This window comes from Camellia sinensis, chromosome 13 (assembly GCF_055761805.1).
Source record: "Camellia sinensis isolate YWXY chromosome 13, ASM5576180v1, whole genome shotgun sequence".
Classification (NCBI taxonomy): domain Eukaryota; kingdom Viridiplantae; phylum Streptophyta; class Magnoliopsida; order Ericales; family Theaceae; genus Camellia; species Camellia sinensis.
The window spans coordinates 57,433,524-57,444,500 of NC_138973.1; the positions used below are offsets into that span (position 1 = coordinate 57,433,524).

General features: G+C 35.8%; 1 protein-coding gene across 2 annotated transcripts; it reads left to right on the forward strand.

The window, feature by feature from the left end:
• Positions 1-832: 832 nt before the first annotated feature.
• LOC114271686 (nudix hydrolase 8) lies at positions 833-5,267 on the forward strand. 2 transcript variants are annotated; one of them, XM_082902278.1, is made up of 9 exons: positions 833-1,654; positions 2,496-2,761; positions 3,186-3,251; positions 3,467-3,604; positions 3,784-3,861; positions 3,970-4,020; positions 4,148-4,182; positions 4,404-4,512; positions 4,827-5,267. In XM_082902278.1, exons 1-9 carry the CDS (start codon positions 1,516-1,518, stop codon positions 5,031-5,033), a joined length of 1,089 nt encoding a protein of 362 aa, XP_082758404.1. In that variant the 5' UTR covers positions 833-1,515; the 3' UTR covers positions 5,034-5,267. The 2 variants fall into 2 exon arrangements, with proteins under 2 accessions (XP_082758404.1, XP_082758403.1); XM_082902277.1 differs by having other exon boundaries at positions 1,085-1,654; positions 4,806-5,267.
• The last annotated feature ends 5,710 nt before the right edge of the window (positions 5,268-10,977 follow it).

The window sequence follows — 10,977 nt, forward strand, 5'->3', positions numbered from 1 at the left end:
ACACATTGTATTTAAGTAGTTCGGTTCATTTTAGAGTCCAGACTTTCATTAAAATCAAAATGAAAAATTAGTGAGAGTTAGCTCAAATGATAAGTCGCTTAAGTTCCAAATAGGAGATTATAAGTTAGAGTCCTGATATCTTACTTTGCTTTATATGCAAGGCAAACGGGTAGTCTAATATATTTTGAGTTTGCACTTGCGAGTTCAAAATATTCTCTTTAGACTGTATTTAGTTTATAAATTTGAAAAATATTTTGAAAAGATTAAAAAAATATATATATATGAAATATAAGTAAAATATAATTATATTTATTTATATTTTATTTATCTTTTCTCTTCTATATTTAAATTTTTATTCAAATTTATGAACTAAACATAACCTCAAGATTTCGATTAAAAAAAATAATTGAAATGAGCTTGGAGTGTGATTGTCAATTTGGGAATCGGCCTGCTCATTGTTGGGAGCATTGGGGCTGGGCCCATGTCCACACTAGATCACGTGGCATCAACTATCGGAATGTCGATTTCTATCCATTCAAACCCAACATTTTTTTTAACATCACAAACGTGGATCCTCCACCCTTATTTTTAAAATTTATTATTTCTTAAATCTTATTTATTAATTTATTAAGAAATAAATTTATCAATTTTTTTATTTTTATTAAATTTATAATAATAAATTTATTAATCAAAACCCATAAATAAATAAGTCTAGTTAATAGAATTGATTGGTAAATTTTTCGTATTATCCCTTTTAACTCTCAATGATATTTTCTTAAAACGGATATCAGAAAATCACGTGATATACTATCCGGTCCACGTCATTTCAATTAAGAAATGTTTCTTCATTACTTCCTCTTATTCCTCAAAATAATTTCATGTGATCTTTATTTATATTTTACATTTTAAATTTTAAAAATAATAATTAATTTATTTCAAACTATTAACGTGATTCTTTCACAATACATGATCTTGATCCCTCTCTGTCAGCCTCATCTCTCTCTTCTTTCTCTCATCAAATTTTAATTTGAGTAATGTCCTAGTTTTCTCAGTTATAATCTGTCATTTAATATGGAGATCTTTCGCTGATTTTTCATTGGTCACTTCCACACCAGACCCATTTAGCACCACAAGTTCAGTCTAATCTAACTTTCTGGATAAATCCTGTGCTCAATCATGGCTTCAATTGATTGTCTCCACCAGGGTTGTTTATTTCAAAACTAATTGCCATTGCATTACTTCTCTGTTTTCTCCATTTACCATTGTTGACTTCTTTTTTTAACTGGGTTATCCAATACATAGTTCACTCCGGCCGACGAACAATCCAATGATTTTTTTTTTTTTTTCTTGTTGAGTGAATCTAGATTCTTTTGAAGAATTTTTAGACAATTGTATTTGTATATTATAATCAGGGCTTATTTATACTTGTAGAGTCTGATCATTTTCTTTGGATTGTATGATAAAGAGTGAAGTAGAAGTTACTGCTAGTTGCTGACATTTGAAAGGTTGTTATTAATGGAGTTGAAACTGTTTGATTCAAAGGCTGTATCGTTGTCTAAGTTGGTTGGTTCAGAGAGCTTGTTTTCGAGCACATTTTTTAATCCAAGGCACTTTGTTGGTCTCAAAAGCTCTCCACAACTCTGTTCTTGCACAGGTAAATTAGTTCATTTACCCAATATTGAATTGTAGTTTTCTTTCTCTGCTTTGCTCAGATTACTCAGAACATGGGAAAAGAATGAAAAAATTAAAAAAAAATAAATATTGGTCAACTTGTGACAATCACTGCAATCCCATGTTGTTCTATGGTTTTTATGGTATTCACGTTCATTTTCTCTCCAAAAACACAGCAATTGTTAGTTGGTTGTAAGTTAAGATCAAGCCTCGGGTTAGTAGATAATGTGTTGTCCAAGTTGGAGTCTTACTTTGCGCTATGCAACTTTCCTTTCCCTATTTCATCCCTTCTTACCCATTGTTAAAATAAATAAAAAAAAATGAAAAAAAAAAATTTGAATTCTTGAATTTGAACTGCAAGTCCTGTTATGAATTTGAGTTGTTGATGGATCTGAAGCATGTTTTTAAATGATGGTATCGACGATGCAGTCATATATCTGCTAATATTGTATAAAATAGGCTGATTTATCAGTGAATAATGATGTCGGAAGTCCAAAATCCCAATATGTAGATATTTAAAACCCTGATCGGAAGTTGGTTTTTGATTAGTAAGTGAAAAGGGTATGGGATTGAAATAGAAAGTAAAGCAAATGCACAATCCATAGTCAAGGACACATGTTTTAGGTCTCCTTTTCTGATATTTGAATCATAAATTTCTTTCACTCTTTATTGGGCAAAAAAGCCTGATCTGAACCTTATTAGCTTGATTGATTTAGGATGTCAGTGACTTGTAATCTCACTGTGAGTTCAAAGCTCCATCTATTGAAATTTCAACTTCAAAGTGGATGATTTGCTTCTGTTTCTGTCATGCTTTTTGTATTCAGGCATTTCTCCTAAGGCATCTTATCTGAGTACTTCAAACAAAACCAATAGTTCAGTTGGCCAAGAAAATTTCACTGTAGAGCCTATTCAGTATCACATCAATGGAACGAATGGTTCAAGTTCAAGTCTGTTTTTGAGGGAAATGAGAGTACTTGAAGCATTTGATGATGAGTACGGGGGAGTTATTGTTAATCCTAAAAGATTACCGTCTAATCCAAAAGAATTCTCCTCTATACTTCATTCATCACTTTCTCACTGGAAAACAAAGGTAATTTATCTTCAACTGTTTGGTATAATTGCATTTTTCTTTACGATAGACCTGAAATTTATAAGCTTATTAATCCTAAGCAAAGTCCCAACAGTAGGACTACTTTGGTCATGAAATGATGCACCCATTGCAACAATCTTTTAATCAACACGGATGTATACGTGAAAATGGTTTCTAACTCATTTTTCCTTCATAAGCAATTCAGTGATTTTGAGCTATTTTCTGTAAGGTATAAACTGTAACTTTTTGTGCTGCATTCACAGAAACCATCACAAGTGTGGCAAAAAAATTTATTTTGTGTTCTGCTTGCAGCCCTACTGATTTTTTTTTTCCCATTAAATTCCTTTTCTTTTTTTTTCTTCTTTTCTTTCTAATTTGTCTGGTGCATTCAGAGTTATTACTCTCTTATGTCATACAATTGCAGGAGAAGAAAGGAGTTTGGCTAAAACTTCCACTGGAGAGATCAGAGCTTGTTCCTGTAGCAGTAAAGGTTAACTTGCATATCCTTAATTTTCACAAAAATCACCTCTCCAGAAACGGAAGTAAGGCTGTATACATCTAACTCGCTAGATCCTGCTTTAGCAAAAGCCTTGTGCACTGGGTTGCACTTTTTCAAATTGTTGGAGTTTTGATTGCCAACTCTTCTACTTTTGGTTTCTTATCCGCAAATCATTGCAATTTGTAAAATTAGTAACTTGATTATAGGAAGGATTTGAGTACCACCATGCAGAAAGAGGATATGTCATGTTGACATATTGGATTCCTGAAGGACCTTGCATGCTTCCTGCTAATGCTTCACACCAAGTGGGAGTCGGGGGATTTGTGATTAATGAAAAAAATGAGGTATGCTTGCTTGTGTCAACATTGTAGCAAAGAGAATGCAAATCAAAGCTACAAAACTTGACTTATCATACTCAGTAACCAAGTTTATAGAGCAGTTCTTTCATAATTGCTACTACTATCTATTACATGCGCCGCCATTAACACTCTAATACAAAGATTTTTAATGATATCATCCACAGGTGCTTGTAGTGCAGGAGAAGCATTATGCTCCAGCACTTGCCGGTCTTTGGAAAATTCCAACTGGTTTCATACTCGAGGTGTGTTTTCCCATCTGAAATTTCAATTTTAATGTTCTTTGATGCATCTAACATTATAAGACTACCAAAGACACAAGTGTTCACATAATTACATTTGATGTGTTAAAGTCAGAGGAGATATTTACAGGAGCTATAAGAGAAGTCAAGGAGGAAACTGGTGTAAGGACTTCATACATAATATATTTCCTCTGTAACTTATTTACCTACTCAGATTTTGTATCAAACAATCTAGATTGTTTTCAATTAATGTTAACTACATTTTTTTTCTTTCCCTTCTTAATTGCAGATTGATACTGAATTTGTGGAAGTCATAGCTTTCAGGTAACAACGACATGGTATTATTGCGCCATAAATATGATCTGAATGAACTGAGTGTATGTGGAACTCTGCAAATAACTATCATCTCAGTTAAAAGGAAATTCTTAATGCACTAACTAGATCAACAACTTATCATTATAGACCGCAGTGGCACATGTTGAAAAAAGGTTTAAAATTTTTGTATATTTGAATCACTTACACCCTCTCTGCCACTCCAACTGCAGGCATGCTCACAATGTTGCCTTCGAAAAATCAGATTTGTTCTTCATCTGCATGTTGAGACCCCTATCAACTCAGATCATTGTCGATGATCTTGAAATTCAATCCGCCAAGGTAAATATAGTCATTAAAAATTTCAGATCAATTTCCTTATCAAGGACAAAAACTTAGAAAGTAGAGGTAATAGCAATGTTACAACTAGTTGGAACTGATGGTTATTGCCATCTTACTTGTTTTCTCTCGTCATCTCAGTAAAATTTTAAAAAATATACATAATGAAGGAAGAATAAAAGCCGAGCAAGAGAAAATTTAAATGTAGGCAGAACATAGGAATGAGCCACAATCCATTATCTTGGACTTGATTGCATTATAACATATTCATTTTCCTTAATACCAATTTGGGTAAGTTCCCATTTGTCATGAACCAGTGGATGCCTTTAGCGGAGTTTGTGGAGCAGCCATTAATCCAAGGGGACAGCATGTTCAAGAAAATCTTTGACATATGCATTGCTCGTCTTGGGAAGCGTTACTGTGGATTATCTGCTCATCATTTGGTCTCTACATTTGATGGCAGATTATCTTCCTTGTACTATAATGTTGTCGAGGATCAAGATTTCAACTGTCAAGGCAGTTAAAACTGCTCAAAGTACCACACGAAATGTCAATGCTTTCATCAATGATCATCATTATGTGGAATGTATATTTTGTGACGGGGTTTGAAGAGGGCTTGACATTAGTATATTCACTTGATTGCATATTAGAACTGATCATAACATGTAACTGCAATATCTTATCTAATGTACATGTCTTGTAATATAGAATGAAGCTATTATAAATTCTTATGATCACATTTTCTTTGCTTACTAATATGTTTTCGTGTTTAATCTCCTTCAGATTACGCATCAAATTGAATTGGACTATTGTATTTTGCTTTTCTTTTGAGCTTGCATTGGTAGCCTAAGAAGGAAACATCACCGTCCTATTAAAATGAAGAATCAATTGAAATCCAAACGTGTTTGGTGAAGTGTGTCCGAAACTGTTTTGGAAATTTTCATTATGAAAACAACTCCGTTTTTTAAGAAACACCAAAAAGTAGTTTTAGCATTAAAATGAAAATAATATAAAAATGATGATTGTTTTCAATCTTGTCATTACTTCGTTTCTAAAAAGATGAAAAACGAAAATGAAAGTAATACCAAATAATTATAAAGTCCAGCCCACACTTCTCCTTAAAATCTAGATATTAAGGAGAGAGACCAACTCCAGGTGATGTGAGACACATTCCAGCACGTCCTCTTGGATCACAACTCCAGGCGATGTGAGACACATTCATACTCAACTATTAAGGAGAGGGAAACTAGAGCCCTGTTACCAGTACAGATGGGGAAATTCCAAGCGATGTAGGACACATTCCAGCACATCCTGTTGGACCACAACTCCAGGCGATGTGGGACATATTCCAATACATCCTCTTGCAGCCAAGGTTTTAAAAAGAGGCCGCAACCGTTACGTAACGGTTGTGGTGGTTACCGCCACCAGTTACGGCCGCTTTTGCACTGTGATTGAGATTCACAGGTGTGTCAACCGTAGCGGCTGCCGTAGCGGTCGTAACGGTACCGTAACAGCCATAACGACCTATTATGCACCGTTACGTAACAGTTTTGAACTGCTTATTTCGAAAAAAACACACAAAAAAAGCTAAAAATAGGAGAAGAGAGATAAAGAGAAGAGGAAAGATAAAGGGAGAAGATGGAGGAGCAAGAGATAGAAAGAGAGAAGAGGGAAGATGAAGAACATATTATTGATTTGTTGAAGCTATAAAACCTATACTATTTTATTCAGCTACTATCTCTCTATATATTGTTTGAAAATAATAATAATAAGTGTGGTCATTATCCATTTGGCTTGGTTAAAATATGTATATATATATATATTTAGGCTCTTATTTATCTCTTACTTTTGTTATTATTTATCTTATATATAATAGTTAGTGATTGATCTTTTGTATAATATACACTACAAAAAAATTGACTTTTTGCGACTGCAAATTGCCGTCGCAAATACTTAAAACGCCGTCGCAAAAAATTGCGACGGCAAAGTGTCGTCGCCTTTTTTTTGCGACGGTAAGTTGCCTCTTTTGCGATGAAATTATGCCGTCAGTAATAATATGTAAAAATCTGGGATTTTTTGAGACGGTACTGTGTTGTCGTCGCTAAAAGTGGTATTTGCGACGGCAAAAAATGCCGTCGCTAAAAGTGTTATTTGCGACTGTGGTACTTGTCGTCGCTAAAAGTTATTGAGACAGCATAGGCACGCCGTCGCTAAGATATTATTTGCGACGGCAAACAATACTGTCACGAAGGGTTTTTTCCAACTATTGGCAATATCTTTTGCGACGACAATGCTGACGTCGAAAAGAAAAAAAAAAAACTGGTTCTTATGTTTTTTTGAGACGGTGTGGTGCCGTCTCAAAAAAAAAAAAACAATAAAAATATGAAAATTACTTGTATTAAATGAAAAATAAATAAAAAAAAAGAAACCGATAATTATATAATAATATAAAAATTCCAGTATAAAAACAACAATTCATCTATAATAAAAATATTCTTCCATTCATACCAACACATTAGCAAAATTATCCCACTATATAATGTTGCATAATACATGTACAATGTTTTAATACATAATGTTGTTCACAAATCAAAATAACATAAATCAAAAACAAAAGTTTTCCTCATGATTTTTCCGTAGGTAACAAAAACAAAAGTTAGTCGCAATCTAACTCCCGCCTGCATTCCACAAGAAGCAAACTGCTACTCGGGAAATATCTGCAAACAAAAAATATAAATAATTAATGACAATATAATTATGTGTTAATATTTTAATTACAAAAAAAATATAAAAAAATTAACTACTATACAACTACAAAGATAATTTAGTAAATAATTTTGGCTAAACAGAAATCGGGCTCTAACTCTCAAACCGGGAACCCAATTGGAGTCCCGTCTTCTCCCACAAGTCTCTTGTGCCTAGGAGGTCGTGTGCGCCAAGTTTTGTACTAAACCGACGCCGTTTGGTGATTTTGGGGCGTCAACACTTCGAATTCAAATTTCGTAAGGAACTAGTTTGCCTAGACCGAAATCCGGCTCTAACTCCCAAACCGGGAACCCGATTTGAGTCTCATCTTCTCCCACAAGTCTCTCGTGCCTAGGCGGTCGTGTATGCCAAGTTTCGTGCTAATCCGACGCCGTTTGGTGATTTTGGGGCGTCAACACCTCGAATTCAAGTTTCTTAAGGAACTAGTTTGCCTAGAGTGAAATCCGGCTCTAACTCCCAAACCGGAAACCCGATTGGAGTCTCATCTTCTCCCACAAGTCTCTCTTGCCTAGGCGGTCGTGTGTGCCAAGTTTCGTGCTACACCGACGCCATTTGGTGATTTTGGGGCGTCAACACCTCGAATTCAAGTTTCTTAAGGAACTAGTTTGCTTAGAATGAAATCCGGCTCTAACTCCCAAACCGGGAACCCGATTGGAGTCCCGTCTTCTCCCATAAGTCTTTCGTGCCTAGGCGGTCTTGTGTGGCAAGTTTCGTGCAAAACCAACGTCGTTTGGTGATTTTGAGGGGTCAACACCTCGAATTCAAGTTTCTTAATGAACTAGTTTGCCTAGAATAAAATTTGGCTCTAAATCCTAAACCGGGAACCTGATTGGAGTCCCGTCTTCTCCTACAAGTCTCTCATGCCTAGGCGGTCGTATGTACCAAGTGTCATGCTAAACCGACGCCGTTTGGTGATTTTGGGGCATCAACACCTCGAATTCAAGTTTCTTAAGGAACTAGTTTGCCTAGAGTGTAACCCGGCTCTAACTCCCAAACCGAAAATCAGATTGGAGTCTCATCTTCTCCCACAAGTCTCTGGTGCCTAGGCGGTCGTGTGTGCCAATTTTCGTGCTAATCCGACGCCGTTTGGTGATTTTGGGACGTCAACACCTCGAATTCAAGTTTCTTAATGAACTAGTTTGCCTAGAGTAAAATCCGGTTCTAACTCCCAAACTGGGAACCCGATTCGAGCCCTGTTTTCTCCCACAAGTTTATCGTGCATAGGTGGACGTGTGTGCCATGTTTCGTGCTAAACCGACGCTGTTGGTGATTTTGGGGCATCAACACCTCGAATTCAAGTTTTTCGTGCCTAGCCTCTATCCTTTTGGGCTGTGTACAGTTAATTTATGGTTATTCTTAGCTTAGAATGCAAAGATACATTTTATACATGATCTTCTGGTGGTGGTGTATATGGATTCTCATCTCCTGTAGATTCCCTAAATGCTCAGTGGCCACTCGATGCATCAGGAACCTATGATAGTCAATACATAATGTGTTAATCATATATATATGTACGTATATCTTGTGTAAAAATTTAACTATCAAACAATTTAATTTATATCGAACCTGTCTGTTGGGATCTACACTTGCCCCCTGTGACACAAGGGCCATCATCTCAGCTTTCATCTACTGTAAATGTGTAGAGAACTCTGCTCGCATCTCCTCCCTTAGCTCCTCCCTTAATTCATCCCTTAGCTCCGCACGAACCTGCTGGGTGATCCGAACAATAGTCGATGGCTGGGGTGTTGACTGTGATGGCCCAACACTACCTTTATACACCACTCTCTGAGGCACAGTTCTCCCGTATGTGCGACAATATCCATGTCCGTCATGACCTATCAACTCATGGAAAATGGCATTCCTAGCCTCCAAAGTCCAACAATCCTCAGGTAGCATGGAGAGTTGATGATTAAACTCATCCTGTATTGAATAAGACATACAAGTATATGTGAAATTAAGATGGTTAACACACAAAAAATAAAAAAACAAACTTTAAATACAATGTTAGGTGTTTGGAAACTACCAAGGTCTGGATAACCTCAGGGTCATCTGTTCTATGTGTCATAAGCCAAGCATTCATCTTATTAGTAGACTCCCCCTTATTGGTCAGCTAGATTTTTTTAGAAATATGAAAATTAGAATCCAAATAATTTGCAAATGTACAATGTTTATTTATATACGAAAATAAACAATAAAATATAAACCTCATATCGTATCTGAGTGAAAGTAGTACACCTTGTGGTATGAGCTATGTTGTGAGCTCGCCAATTTTTAGCGTTTCCAGTTGCAATTTTCTATAACAGGTTCAACAAATGTAAGTATATAAATAAGATTTGTATGTTTACATATCATACATATAACTTATTTGTATACCTCAGCATCGGAAGTACGCCAATACTTCACAAGTTCTTCTCACTGGCTTGGCACAATGTGCAAAGGAACATCATCCTTCAGATTAGGATCAGAACTTCTAGGCTTGAAATACTTAGTCTTAATCTTATTCTTGTGATCCTTCCATATGTTGTTGCAGTTTTTCATGCAGATTGGCTTATACTCCTCTGGACATATATTCAAATTGTCTTATAAAACACAATTTCAAAGTTTAAATAATAATAGCACAATTTTGAAATTTGAATTTTTGGACAAAATATACTTTTACCTTCACATCTTTGCAGATAGCATCAAGAATATCATCAGGCACAGTGTTCCAGTAAGAGAAACAATGTTACCATTCCGCACAATAATGCCAAGTTGAGTAGTTAACTTAGGCACATTATCTCCTATTGGACAACAATTTTCATCAAACTGTATGTCCAACTTTGTACCAATACCCCACTCCCTAATGCCCTTGGCACATCCTCTACCACGTCTAGTCGAGGTTGATGAAGAACTAACATGACCTGCAAGATACAATAAGAATAAACAATATGCATCACTAATAAACAAATGCAAATTAAAATAATGTCAATACAAATCGAATTCTTATACCTGAGGTGGGCTGTGAAGAAGTCGAAGGGTCTAGAAAATACAATGAGAATAAACAAGTTATATATAATGAGAATAAATAAATGTATATTTAAATAATTTTAATACAAATCAAAGCAAATTTATATACCTGCAGATGGCTCATAAGATGATGACTCTAGTCGGGATGATAGCTGCTATGGTGCCACTGATGGTGGTTGATGCGGTGGCACTAATGGCCCCTCGGATGGTGCTCGCTGTGATGCCTCCTCTAATGGTGGTGCCACTAATGGTGGTCGCTGCAGTGGCTGGTCAGATAGTGGTGGCACTAATGGCCCCTCTAATGGTGGTCGATGTGATGCCTCCTCTGATGGTGGTGCCGCTGATGTCCTCTTACGTACTGCATCGAACATCATGCGTAAGGGATAATCAGGCTTCCTCTTCCTTACCATAATAATCTACAAGTGCCGTCACATTAATTGACATTAGAAACATAGAGAATGGTTTTCAATCAACTATAATATGACATTAATTGAACTAATACAATTACAAAGACAAAGTAAATTAAGAAACTGATGATTAACTACAACCTTGGCCTTAATTCAATTATTGATGTTTATTAAATATCAGTCTATTTCCAGATCAAGCGTTTCTCCTTCTGCGGCTTCCCTCACCCAATCAACTTCTTCATCACGGAGCATTATGTTTTCTTCTAATTGTTGGCTCATATATGGCTCG

Excerpts from the sequence above, each read along its gene's own strand:
- LOC114271686 (XM_082902277.1), top strand. The coding sequence starts at position 1,516 with ATGGAGTTGAAACTGTTTGATTCAAAGGCTGTATCGTTGTCTAAGTTG. Across the intron at positions 3,605-3,783 it reads TGATTAATGAAAAAAATGAG|GTGCTTGTAGTGCAGGAGAA; the intron begins GTATGCTTGCTT and ends TATCATCCACAG. Across the intron at positions 3,862-3,969 it reads CAACTGGTTTCATACTCGAG|TCAGAGGAGATATTTACAGG; the intron begins GTGTGTTTTCCC and ends GATGTGTTAAAG.